The sequence below is a fragment of the Erinaceus europaeus genome, chromosome 11 (genome assembly GCF_950295315.1).
Source record: "Erinaceus europaeus chromosome 11, mEriEur2.1, whole genome shotgun sequence".
Classification (NCBI taxonomy): Eukaryota; Metazoa; Chordata; class Mammalia; order Eulipotyphla; family Erinaceidae; genus Erinaceus; species Erinaceus europaeus.
This window is the reverse complement of record NC_080172.1, coordinates 89,928,473-89,941,822: the sequence shown is the minus strand read 5'-3', so window position 1 is coordinate 89,941,822 and position 13,350 is coordinate 89,928,473. Positions and strand designations below refer to the sequence as shown.

At 40.9% G+C, this 13,350-nt stretch overlaps 1 protein-coding gene across 2 annotated transcripts in view; it reads left to right on the top strand.

Moving 5' to 3' along the window:
* The first annotated feature begins 2,327 nt into the window (after positions 1-2,327).
* The window catches only part of VAV3 (vav guanine nucleotide exchange factor 3), a 351,109-nt gene continuing 340,086 nt past the window's right edge, over positions 2,328-13,350 (top strand). The window contains exon 1 of one of the 2 annotated variants that reach the window (XM_060202170.1): positions 2,328-2,800. In XM_060202170.1, coding sequence (XP_060058153.1) covers positions 2,597-2,800 — 204 coding nt within the window. In that variant the 5' untranslated portion in view covers positions 2,328-2,596. The remainder of the gene's footprint in view (positions 2,801-13,350) is intronic. The other variant, XM_007528282.3, reaches the window with a different exon arrangement.

Sequence of the window (13,350 nt, the reverse complement as noted above, 5' to 3'; positions counted from 1 at the left end):
AGATATAGACCAGGTCCCGTAAGATAGAGCATTTGTTCACATGTATCCATAAATTAGGGCAAAATATATGAAAGCAAAAAATAAACAATAGTCTGTAGTGAGTCAGTATTAAGTTCATAATGGAATAGTGTCTACTTAGACTTAGATATCCTCCTCACCTACTTCCTATTACAGTTCTCTCACTCACTCCAAAGCTAACCTCATCAAAGCAAGGACCTCAAAATCTGAATAAGGGCAAGAGAATGGCATACTTTAACAATGACTCTTTAGTCACTATCAGGGTATCCCATCTGCTGGGGTCCTAATTGGGGAATCCTGAGATTCCCAAACAGACCTGATGGGCCTAGACCTTGAATAAATCCCTCTCTCTCTTGTTAGCAGTCATTTCTATCAGGAAGAACACAACAGACCCCTTTGTGGCCCCCCATAGGACCTTGCCCTCAACTTGGATCAACAATAGTAGAGAATGTTCCATCCTCCGAAGTGGGGATGGACAACACACTCCATGCTACACCTGAGGAAGATGGGTTGATATTGGGGCAGCATGGAATGTTCCTACTCAGGACCACAGAATGTGAGCTCAGATCTAGAGGGATGCAGAGGTCACATAGACTCCTAAGCTGATTATGGGCCCCAGATGACATCAAATAGATGGGGTTCACAGTCAACAATATTTATACCCTTTTCCCATATTAGGGAGCTACTCTCCTCCCTTATCCAGCTTTCTGGTCCTTTTTCTAGCCATGACATCATTTCCCTAGACAATAACTTGGATCCACCTGCATATCAGATTTCAGGCTCAGGGGCAAAAAGAAAAAGAAAAAGAAAAACAAACCAAAAACTAGTATAGCCACAGGTCCTTTGGAATTTAACTGAAATATGCCTACTAGCTATCTACAAAATGGAATACCCCCCAACTCTTCATCTGCACTATTTCAGCCCTTAGGTCCATGATTGGCCAACAATTTGTTTGGCTTTGTATGTTAACTCTCTTGTCAACCACCAGGTTCCAGATGCTAGCATGATGCCTACCAACTTCTCTGTACAGACAACCCCTCCAATTTGTCCTGGAGCCCACTTCCCCAGAGCCCTTTCCCAGTAGGGAAAGAGAGAGACAGGCTGGAAGTATGGACTGACCTGTCAGTGCCCATGTTCATCAGGAAGCAATTACAAAAGCCAGACCTTCCATCTTCGGCACCCCACAATGACCTTGGGTCCATATTCCCAAAGTGTTAAAGAATAGGAAAGCTATCAGAGGAGGGGATGGGATACAGAGTTCTGGTGGTGGGAATTGTGTGAAGTTGTGCTCCTCTTATCCTATGGTTTTGCTAATGTTTCCTTTTTATAAATAAAAAAAAAGTTTAAGCAACTTGAATGCAGTTTCAGCCAGAGCAAGCATTTTTGGGGCCTCTTCCAACTTTCATTAAGGGTTCCAGTGTTTAGTTTGACCTGTGCAGGGTGGGCTAAGCATAATTGCTCCCAAACTGGGTCCCTCAGCCACTGCAGCATGCTCAGTCTGATTGTTTGGGCTCCTTGGGCATGGCACAGACCTTTTTCTCTTCTGCAGGCTTCATGAGGTCAGCAAAAGGCCTGGGACTGCCATGGGGAGCAATTTGGGTCCAGAGAATGGAGAGCCGAGAGAGTTAAACTTTCTGTAAAAAACAAAAACAAAATAAAACAAAAAATCACTTCGGTTGAAATACACCCAGGGGTTGAGAGTGCCAGGGTTCTGCAAGTATTATTTGAAGTCGCCAAAGCTCCCCAGGCACTAAATTCGGAGAAAAGAAACTGAGGGGGTTCCTCAGTAAGAAGATTTCGAGGCTAGGACAGGAAGAAACGAGGGACAACGATGACTAAAACTTTTAACTTTCAGTGCAATGATTCCCAAGGAGTTCTGTGCTTACTTTTTTTTTTTTTTTTGTCTATTTATTTTTTAAAATTTCTTTGGGGAGTCTGGCGCCCCAATTAATCCCATTCTCCCCCAAGACCTCTGTTGAAAAAAAAATTGCCCTTAACCTTTAGGGTGTCCCAGCTGGAACCTCGCGGTCTTACTGTGCTCCAGCGCCACTCTTCCCTCCCTAGACACCCCCGGAGGCAGTTTTCAGAAGACTCTGGGGTGGGGGTGAGGGTGTGAAAGCTCAGCAAACCTGCGGGCTCCCGGGGGGCAGAGATGCAGAGGCCACCTGGACCGCGCGCCCCGCCTCCTCTGCTGGCCGCGGACCCCGTGCCCGGCGGGTGCGCTCTCCTACCAGCGCCCGGGGGGACTCGCCAGCAGCAGGCTGAGCGGCAGACGCGCTGGGCATGCTCAGTGGCCAGGCGCCGCACTCGCGAGTCGGAAGCTTGTGCGCGGCCGCCGCCGCCGCCGCCGAGCCGGCCAGGGCTCTCCGAGAGCGCGCGGGACTTGCTGCAGCTGCGGCCGGGCGGCGGCGCAGCCGGGCGGGAGCGGAGCTGCCCAAGCCCCTGCCGGGGCCCGGACTAGGTCGCTGCGTTGCCCGCTCTCTTGAAAAGCTCGCAGGGCTGGGGCTGATCGCGACTGGAACGGCGGGAGCATCCTCGCAGCTTGCCCCGGCTTGGCCGCGTCCCGGAGTGGTCGGGCATGGAGCCCTGGAGGCAGTGCGCGCAGTGGCTCATCCACTGCAAGGTGCTGCCCGCCAACCACCGGGTGACCTGGGACTCGGCGCAGGTGTTCGACCTGGCGCAGACCCTCCGCGATGGAGTCCTGCTCTGCCAGCTCCTCAACAACCTCCGGGCGCACTCCATCAACCTGAAGGAGATCAACCTGAGGCCGCAGATGTCCCAGGTAAGGAGGCCGGCGCGAGCGCCTCCGCCTCCAGCAGGCATTTCCCATTAATCATCTGGGCTAATTTCTTTGTGTAAATGCAAACGTCTAGGTGCACTCTGTTTGCCCTGTCTTTAAGCCTTCTGCTTTTGACACCACTTCGGCTTGTCATATCTTGAACTTGAAATGCTTTAGGGTTTTTGTTGTTGTTGTTCTCTCCTTCCTGCTTTCTTTCTTAAAAAAAAACTGAATGTGAAAATCCCTCTGATGCCCGAAGATGGTATGAAGGTTTAGTAAAAGCTTTTTGTGAGGCAGGAAAGAAAATAAGCTGTCTTAGGGTGCCCTTCACATACTTTGATGTGTAATGTGTAGGGCAGCAAAGGGACTCGACCCAGTTCTTCTATAATAACGATGGACAGGGGTGAAGCAAGATGATGGGGAATGACTGTGCCTTGAGTCTGTTCTTTTGCTTTCGTCCCCATGTTTTCACGAAAGAGGAACCATGACATAAGTGAGGACTCTAGGAAGTGGAGGGCGTTCCTGTACTGTTATCTGTACAGGAGTGACACTGGCCAAAGAGGAAAAGGGAGCAGAACACAGCTACAGCCCCAGATACACCCCTACCAACCCCCCCCCCCCCCTTGTGGCTGGCTGACCAGCTAGGTGGTGTGTTTATAGGTCTCTTGAAACCATGTGAGAAGGAGCTAGTCTGACTTCTCTCAGCAGTGACAGGAAACAAGAAGTTTCAAGATTCCGCTTTCTTTCATTCAGTGCTGCGCTTCGGTGGTGTGGTGCACACTTGGCTCTGTGGCTTGCACTCTTGCCTGGAGGGGCCTCTGTGGGATTACAAACAAAACAGAACAACCAAGCAACTCTGAAAATGGCACACTAACGTCAACTCAAAAGTCACAAGTTGGAATAGGAGATTCTTGGTACTAAGTTTTATGCGGAAAGATATTAAATACCATTCATTCAGCACATCTGTTTTCTCTTTCACATTGTGCAAAGCAGCTTTCAACTTAAAGGGAAAGAGCACCCTCCGTGACACATTTTAACACTAATCTTGAAAAAAACAGAACAGTGCCTTTTATACAGGACTTAACTTATGTACTTTAATAATTATGCATCAAAAGTTAGGTCACACACTCTTTGGTGCCAGTGCTTCATAAATGTCTATCAGGCCTGAGGTTTTGAATTCCTTCTCTCTGTGCCTTCAACTTGCTGGCTAGCAGTTCCCAAAAAAGAACAGACTTATACATGTTGAGAGCCATGGCTATTTAAAAATTCAGATTTCTTTATACACGTTTATAATCCTGTACCCTGACTGCTAACTTCATGAACACTTTCAGAGTTGTCCTGATTCTGGATATCTCATAGAGTGTTAACCATGTTAATAGATAACTCTATTCAGTTAGGAGCTGTTCAGAACAAGGTTCTATGGGAGCTGAATTTGGTCACCCAGACCACATATCCTTATTTCCCTCCTTTCCTATAATCTCAGGAGGCAATGTGGATCAGTCAGGATGCTGTGGCCCACCAGAAGAAGGATGGGTATTGTTAGCATTTCCTGAAACTTCAGTTTCCTGTAGCACTGTATTTATTTATTTATTTATTTATTTATTGCCTAATGATCAACTTTTCTGGACAACTGATAATCCCTCCTTTTATAGTCTCCTAGATTTTATTTGAATGTTAACAATGAATGGAAATCTTTTCAAGTATGTTTTTGCTCTTTCATCTCCTCTTACAAATTATTAGACATAATTTAATCTTATGATGCCTAATCTTTTTTATAAGCATCATTAATAATACTTGAGAATGTGCAGTGCTCTAAGGATTCTCTTCCATACCAGGGGTACCATAATGAGCCCATTAAGATCATTGTCCTAAAGGCATTATTACACTGTGCTATCAGATAAGCTGCTAGATCAGAATGATGAAAATAGGACAGCTGAATGCTCTTCCTTAGGTGGTAGTTCTTTTGGGTTCTTAAATCACAACCTTTCTGTTTACAAATTTATTTCAATTTTCCCTGTAGTGAATGAGGGCACCCCAAAGTGAACCCTGTAAGACTAATACCTGAATATGCTCCATTCTTGCTTCTTGACCACATTGCATTGCAGAGAGATTGGTGACAGCTAAAATGCTCAATAGATGAGTTTATATCATCAGTTGCTATTGAATCTTTGTTTTTAATTTTAAAAGATTTTATTTATTTATTAATGAGAAACATAGGAGGAGAGAGAAAGAGCCAAATATAACTATGGTACATGTGCTGCCGGGCATTGAACTCAGGACCTCATGCTTGAGAATCCGATGATTTATCCACTGCGTAACCTCCTGGACCACTTGAAAATTTTAAATTATCTTTATTTATTGGATAGAGACAGCCAGAGGTCGAGAAGGTAGTGGGAAATGGAGAGGAAGATAGACAGAGACACCTGCAGCATTGCTTCACCACTTGCAAAGCTTTCCCCCTGCAGGAGAGGACCAGGGACTTGAGCCTGGGTCCTTGTGCATTGTAACATGTATGCTCAACCAGGTGTGCCACCACCTAGCCCCACCATTGAATTTTTAACTAAGACTTATTAAATTGTTTCATTAAATAAATTGACATGCTTGATAGAACTACTGTGCCCAGCACTTATTAGACACTTAATAGAAGTTTTGTACAATTAGCAATATTACTTAAAATGTTTTTCCCTGTTACTATATTAAAGGTAATAAGGCAACCTGGAAGGTGGCATAGTGGCTAGTGCTTTGGAATTAAAAAAAAAAAATCTTGAGTTCTATTCCTGGCATCACATTTGCCACAGTGGTTCTCTAGTTCTCATTCTCTGTCTTCTTCATAAATATGTCTAAAGTAATAGGTTACAATAAAAACTTGAAACTACTATAATATTTCTAAATATTTCTGCCTTCTAACTGCCCACACATTTCTTGGGAAAGTTTCTAAAAATTGTTTCTGGCTGTAACTTTCCTATCGTACCACTTCTGTCAATATTGTGTAGTAACAGTAACCTAGTAAAATCTTGACATGTGTACTAGACTTTATTCTTCTGAATTTGGAGTTATCATTACTGGTGCCTTTTGACTTTCCTCATGTTTAGAGTCATTCTGCCCTCCTTATTTAGTTTTTATTGAATATATTAATTTGAAATAGACTATTTCCTGACAGTACAGGACTTTTCAAGGCAGGAAGTAAATGAAAGCACTCACTTGAGAGTTTTGCCGTACTCAGTGGGATTGTTTTAAACAGATATTGACATAGAGCATTTTGGCTTATTGATGTTTTGCCCATGTATGTTTTCAGCTCTCCAGTTTAAAGGAGGCTTTAAAATGGGTATCTTCTAAATGCTTATCACTAATGAATAGGATTTCTTCTATTCATTTTGCTAATCTTATGTCTTGCTTGCATTAGAAAGATGCCCTACAGGTAATGCTCAAATTTAGGTTTGAATTTTAGGGTCTTATTGAGATGTTGATTTCTTAAAACTAAGTACTTAAAAAGTTGTACTTAAAAAGCTTAGTTGCTCAGTGGCTAGACAGAAAATTTGAGTGCTTGAGGCCCTACATTTGATCCCCAGAAATACATCTTCTGGGTCTATGGTCCCATCTCTGGTCTTCTCTCATAAGCAAGTAGATAGAGTTTTCTTTTTAATGATGACTGGGGAGGTACTCAGTGTGTAGAACATACACTTTGCAAGTAAGAGGCCACAAATTTGATCCCTGCTATTACCTATGCCCAGAGAATGACTCTCAGTTCTCTCTAATAAAAAAGTAAATGTTTAAAATGTTGAGCTGTAGTTTCTATAATGTATTAAAAAAGCTGGACAGAAACCATATTTGGTTACACATTTACCACTTTTCACTTTTCTTTATTATAAAAAATAAATTAAATCCAGGTAGTCTTTGGAAAGTTCAAGAAATTTGGTCTTTGTATATATCAAAGATTTATTTTTCATCCAAAAGCATGTTCTAGCTAGGATACAAAGCACAAGACCAATTTTGGAATAGAGGAATCTATTTGTGACAGTTATACTAGTGGATATTGTAATAGAACAAAGGTTATGAACTTAATGTCAGTTTTTCTGATTAAGAAGGTCTCCATGATGGTCCTGGGAAGTGGTGCAGTGACTAGAGCTTTGAATCTAAAAGCTTCGGAGCCTGAGTTTGATCCCAGGCATTGCATGTGCCAGAATGATGCTGTGGTTTGCTCACTCACCCCCCTCTCTCTTGTTCTCTCCTCATTAGCAAATAAATAAAAGAAGGTCTCCATGAATATCTATAGCAAACCACAGGTCTGTTTCTAATAAGCTTATCTTAATCTCATAATTTTGCATTTAAAAATTTGCTTTCTTAAAATAAGCCTATCATATTAAATATAATAATGTGCTATAAAGAGCTTAGAGCATTGGTTAGAGACTTAAGTAAAATGGGATTTGACTATACATAAAGTAGTCAAGAAATCCTTCTCTGAGAATGTGACAATTTAGCAGGAACCTGAAGGGAGTATGGTGATATGGGAATGTGAAATGGGAATGCATGTTTGAATGAAGATTCTTCTTGGCAAAAGCAATCTCAAGTGGAAAAGGCCTGAGCTAATTACATGTTGGCTTTTCTAGAGGACCATCAAAAAGGCCAGGGCACTTGGAGGAGAGTGAATATAGTAGGGTTGAGGTCAGAGAAAATGGGGACCAGAGTTTTAGGACTTGTGGGTCATTAAGAGGACATTGACTCTCACTTTGAGAGAAGTGGGAAGTCATGTTAACCTGACTTATCTTTTCAACAGTGTTGCTATGATTGCCAGGTTGAAACTAGCCTTTAGAGCAAGCAGGATGGAGACAGTCAAACTAATGCCATTATTCAGGCAAGAGATAATGGTAACTCTGAACACAGCAGTAGTAAGGAAGACCTTGAGAAATTATTCATTTCTGGTTATATTTTGAAGGTAGAGTCAGCAGGGATTGATAGAATCAGATAAGGGTTAAGAAAAGAAGAGAGGAACATGACTTTAGAGTTTTGGCTTCAAGAACTGGATTGATGGAGTCTCCATCTAGTAACTTTGGGGGAGGTGTATGAAAGAGGAGGGAAATCTTTTGTTAGTTATGTTTGAAATGACCAGTGGCCATCGAGGTGGAGATGCTGAGTAAACAGTTAAAGAAGTAGGTGCAAATTTTAGAGTAACGAGGCTGTATAGGTAGTACTTAAGGAAGGAGACAGTATACTATCATCTAGGATGGACGTGGGGAACATCCCACCTGTGAGTTGTAACATGTAACAGTAAAAAAAAAAATTTATTATCTTTATTTTATTTATTGGATAGAGACAGCTAGAAGAGGAAAGAGAGTGATAGAGAGGGAGAGACAGGGAGACACCTGCAACACTACTTTACCACTTGCAAAGCATTCATCCTGCAGGTGCGGGGGAGGGCTCGAACCCAGGTCCTTGAGCATTGCAACATGTGCGCTCAACCAGTTGCACCACCACCTGGCCCCATGAAGCTTGTATAAGGCCTGTGGAATGATTTAGCTATGGCAATGGCAGCTTTTTTCATAGCTACATTGCTAACTTTTAAATTGATAATTTTGTATGACCCATGATCGATGTTACAAATACCCAAATGGCCCTTGGTAGAAGAACCTTACCTCTGACCTTGGAAGTAGTATAGAAAGAAAATAAAAGATCACAGTAATGAACTATTGGGTCTGCTCATGTGTCAAGGGAAAGAGATGAAGAGACCCTGTAAGGAGGGAGAGGGAATAGTCATGAGGTAGGTGGGAGAGCGGTGGTGGTGGTTGCAGGAAATCAAGTGAATAAGGGGCTTTTAAGAGAAAGGACAGTCACACTTGGTAAGTGCTACTTATAAAGTAAAACAAACATGGAGAACAGAATATTGTTGTCTTATAAAATTCCTTGAAGGGCCAGGTGGTGATGCACTTTGTTGAGTGCACACATTACAGTGCACACATTACAGTGCTTACGGACCTAGGTCCCTACCTGGAGGGGGAAAGCTTCAAAAGTGGTGCTGCAGGTATCATCTCTCTGTCTCTCTGTCTTCTTCTCCCTCTCAATTTCTTTCAGTCTCTATCCAAAATAAATAAATAAATAATAAAAAATTAAATTAAATTCCTTGATTATGTTGGTAACAGCAGATTTGGTGTATAGTAGACAAATGCTGAAGGAAGGAGAGACTAGACACAGAAGACCAAAATAACAAATAGAGACATCTCTTTGTGGGCAGTTTTGTTGTAAAGACACCAGAAAAACAGTCAGTGAAAAGCTGTCAGGAGAAGATTGTTTTCCTATCACAAAGAGTTTTTCTTTCATAGCTATTGAAAAAGCTCTGCTAGATTTAAACAAATATCATAGTGCTTTTTTGTGTACATGAGGATAAGTATGTGTACACACACAAAAATACAAATAAAATAACTTTCATGTGTTCCTAGAATGTTTTTTTACTCAGATTGCTGCTTTTCTGAATGATATTTCCTATCAGACATTCAGTTCCATATTTCCCCCCTACATAGTATTTTCCTCTGTGCAGCAGTGTTGGTGATACGGCATTTCTGTCAGATCATACCATTCTTGTCTCCAGGATTTCCTTTCAATCTACTGACCTGCAGCTGGGTTTTGACATTGTTACATGAAAAAGAGAGAGAGAACTTTATTTCTGCATGCAATGGGGAATTGTTTAAGATGCTATGGTCATATTGGTTTAATTTTTTTTCTTTTTTAAAATATTTATTTATTTTTCCTTTTTTGTTGTCCTTGTTTAACATTGTTGTGATTATTGATGTTGTTGTTGTTGGAATTGGTTTAAATTTTAAGATGCATATTCTAAATGCATGTCTTCCCCATCTCTGAATAAGGTGCCACTATGTAAAAATTATTGGGTTTTTCTTAAGGAAGGAAAACTGGCTACTGTTTTCCCAAACAGTGATGTACCAGTTGCGTTTTTAGTCACTCAGTTCAGAATAATATCATTATTTAGTATTCTCAGAAATCAGCAACCTTTTGTTACTTGATAGATCATTTTTCTTGGATAATCTGCTCTAATTTTAAGCTTTATATGAGTCAAGGTCTTTCTACATGCAATAGGTAAGGCATATTAAGACATCTTAATGTTCTATCCATATTCTTATTGGCTTCATCTGGATTCTCTAAGAAACAGGTCCTGGGGATAAAGAATTAAAATGCTGAAACTTTACTGGTTAAGTAAAATTCTATGGCTGCCATAGTGAGAAAATTGAGAATTATTATTTTTTCTTCATATAGATGGGGAGAATTGATTTGGAATACTTTTCCTTTTTAAAAAATGTTTCTTTATTGGGGAATTAATGTTTTACATTCAACAGTAAATACAATAGTTTATACATGCATGACATTTCTAAGTTTTCCATATAATAATACAACCCCTACTAGGTCCTCTGTCATCCTTTTTGGACCTGTATTCCCCCCCCCCCCCTTAGAATCGTTTACTTTGGTGCAATACACCAATTCCAATTCAGGTTCTACTTGTGTTTTTTCTTCTGATCTTGTTTTTCAACTTCTGCCTGAGAGTGAGATCATCCCATATTTATCCTTCTGTTTCTGACATTTCACTCAACATGAATTTTTCAAGATTCATCCAAGATCGGCTGAAAATGGTGCCTTTTTAATACTTTATTTTAAAAACATTTTTATGGCGGACATTAATGGTTTACAGCAAATAGAGTGTTTGGTACATGTGTAAAATATCTCAGTTTTCTGCCAAACGCTCTCACCCTAGGCTAGGTCCTCCTTCACCAATGCACCAGGACCTGAAAGCTACCCTCATCCCCCTCACTTTTCCCCAAAGACCTTTACTTTGGTGCAGCAAAATTTTCTTTTTCATTTAAGTGTTTTAAATTTCATTCATTTTATTTCAGAGAGTGGAGAGGGAGAGATTGACCGGAATACTGCTCTGTTCTTTTTTTTTTTTTCTCCAGGGTTATTGCTGGGTCTGGGTGCCTACACTACAAATCCACTTCTTCTGGAGGTCATTTTCCCTGTTTTTGTTGCCCTTGTTGTCATTGCTGTTGGGAGAGAGAAAGACCTGCAGACCTGCTTCGCCACTTTTGAATTGAAGGGACTCCCCTGCAGGTGGGGAGCCACTGGCTAGAACCAGGATCCTTGCACCTGTCCTTGTACTTCAAGGCATGTGCACTTAACCCGCTGTGCTGCCCCCATGCTCTGTCCTTTTATGTGATGACTGTGCTCTAACTTAGGGCTTTATAATTGCAAAGTATATACTCTGTGGCTGAGCTGTGTCCCAGTTTTTCTTAAGCTTTCTGTGGAAGGCAGATTTGACTTACTCTTTTGTCCCGAACCTCTCACCTAACTCATCATACTACATTCTTCTGATTTTCCTGTGATTTTTGGTGTTCTTTTTCAATTTCTTTTGCTGGTTTCTCTTTATCTAAATATTTCTTAAATTTTTTAGTTTGCTCCTTTTTTTTTGTCTTTTTAAAAATTCTTTTCCTTGTATTATTTTTTATGTTGTTCTTTTACCTGTTAAACTTTGCTGAATCCCAGACTATACTGATTACAGCCCCATCCCTAATGTTGCAGTTACTGAATCACTGAATTCAGTGCACTGAATCTGAGAGATGTGAGAGATTCTGTCTGTCCATTCCAAATCTGCAGTATCTCTTTTATCTTTCTTTTTTTTTTTTTTTTTGTTTTATTCCTCTACTCCCATCCTTTGTCTGGCTTTGCATTCATAGGCCGTGCTCTCTCTTGATTCATTTGTGCATGTTCAACTCTACACCTACCTGACTCATGCCTCCCTCTGCTATGTGTAAGTGAACATTCTACTGTGAAGTTCTGTACTGCAGAACTTAACAGGTTATGCAAAGGCTCAGGCCTGGTCTGTTTCAACTCTCAAAGTCCTCTTCCACTCTGTCCATCTGACTTCTTTGTGTTTTCTCACTTGTGCCATGATGTTAAATGTCTCTGTGTTGTTGCATATGTCCATTTTTTTTTTTTTGAGAGAGAGAATGAGAATAGATGAAACTGTACTGGAGACTGAAACCATGGCCTCATACATGTATTCGAAGTATGTAGTCAGTTACTTCTCTTTCCTTCCATATTTTGGTTTAAAATACCCATTTTCATTTGTCTGATTGAAGAATTGATTTAGGAGTCACCTTTGCAGTGGGACTTCTAGACTCCTAAGTGTGGCCACTTTGTGTATAGTATACATAAGGTCCTATGTATAGCACATTTACACCATTAAAAAGTAATCTGTCTCCCAAGCTGTGGCCTCTGACATGCTTGAGACTGCCATAAATCTACATTTTTAAGAATTGATGGGAGTCGGCGGTAGCACAGTGGGTTAAGTGCACGTGGTGCAAAGGGCAAGGACTGGTTGGGATCCCGGTTCAAGCCCCAGGCTCCCCACTTGCAGGGCAGTCACTTCACAGGTGGTGAAGCAGGTCTGCAGGTGTCTCTCTGTCTCTCTTCCTCTCTATCTCCCCCTTCTCTCTCAATCTCTCTCTCTATCCAATAACAAAACAAAACAAAAAAGGAATTAATACAGGGTCCCATATATAATACATAAGCTCACATAGGCACCAGTTAAATTTATGTTTAAAAATGGTGACTTTGAGGGCAGGCTCTACTCACCTCACAGAGCACACACTCATGCACAAGGACTTGGAGTTGAGCTCCTGGCCACCATGTGAGAGCACACACACGGGAAGCTTCACAAACTGTGGAGTTGTCTTGCAATATTTCTTCTCTCTCAGTCCCTCTTTCTATTTTTCTCACTGGCTCTCACCCTTTGTCCCCTCCCCCCCAAAAAAATTGCCCTCCTGGAGTAGAGGAATCATAGTGTCATAAAATCCCATGATAATTCTGGTGGGAAATAAATAATAATAATAATAAGTTGACTTCATTTTACAAACATTATCTTTATAAACTGTAGTAATAAGATGTACTCAGCACTACATCATTGACAACCAAAAACATCTATTTATTATTACATGATATTACTAGTACTAGTAGATAACATTACTCCACTAATTATGCCTGAGTAATTTTTAAGAGAGTGAATAATCTATATTTCAGCTTCCTCACATCTAACATAGGCATGGTAATAAAGCCTATCTCCTACGGGTGCTGTGAGAGCTAAAACAAGTTAGTTTTCTGAATGACACCAACAGATGCTCAATTAGTATTAATTTTGTTAACTGTAGTTATTACTTCTTCTTCAGAAATAATGCAATGCCCGGGATACTAACACCTTCCGTGAATTTATCATTTAATCATCAAAGCTTTGTAAGATGGGCATTGCTAAATATTCCTATTTGGTAGAGCTTCTCCAAGGCTAAATATGCTTTATTAACTCGTAGTAAGTAGTAGTTCATAGTGGAGCCAAGGTTAGGATTTCAACATCCATTACAAACTGACTTCCCATTAGTCACATTACTGACACATCTAAATGAGTTGCAAATAATGTTTCTTTTCTCATAGAAAAATATTCTTGTGGACTCCCTTGAGGAATTTCTTTGATTGGTTTTCTGGCTATTGAAAGTGGTACCTCATTA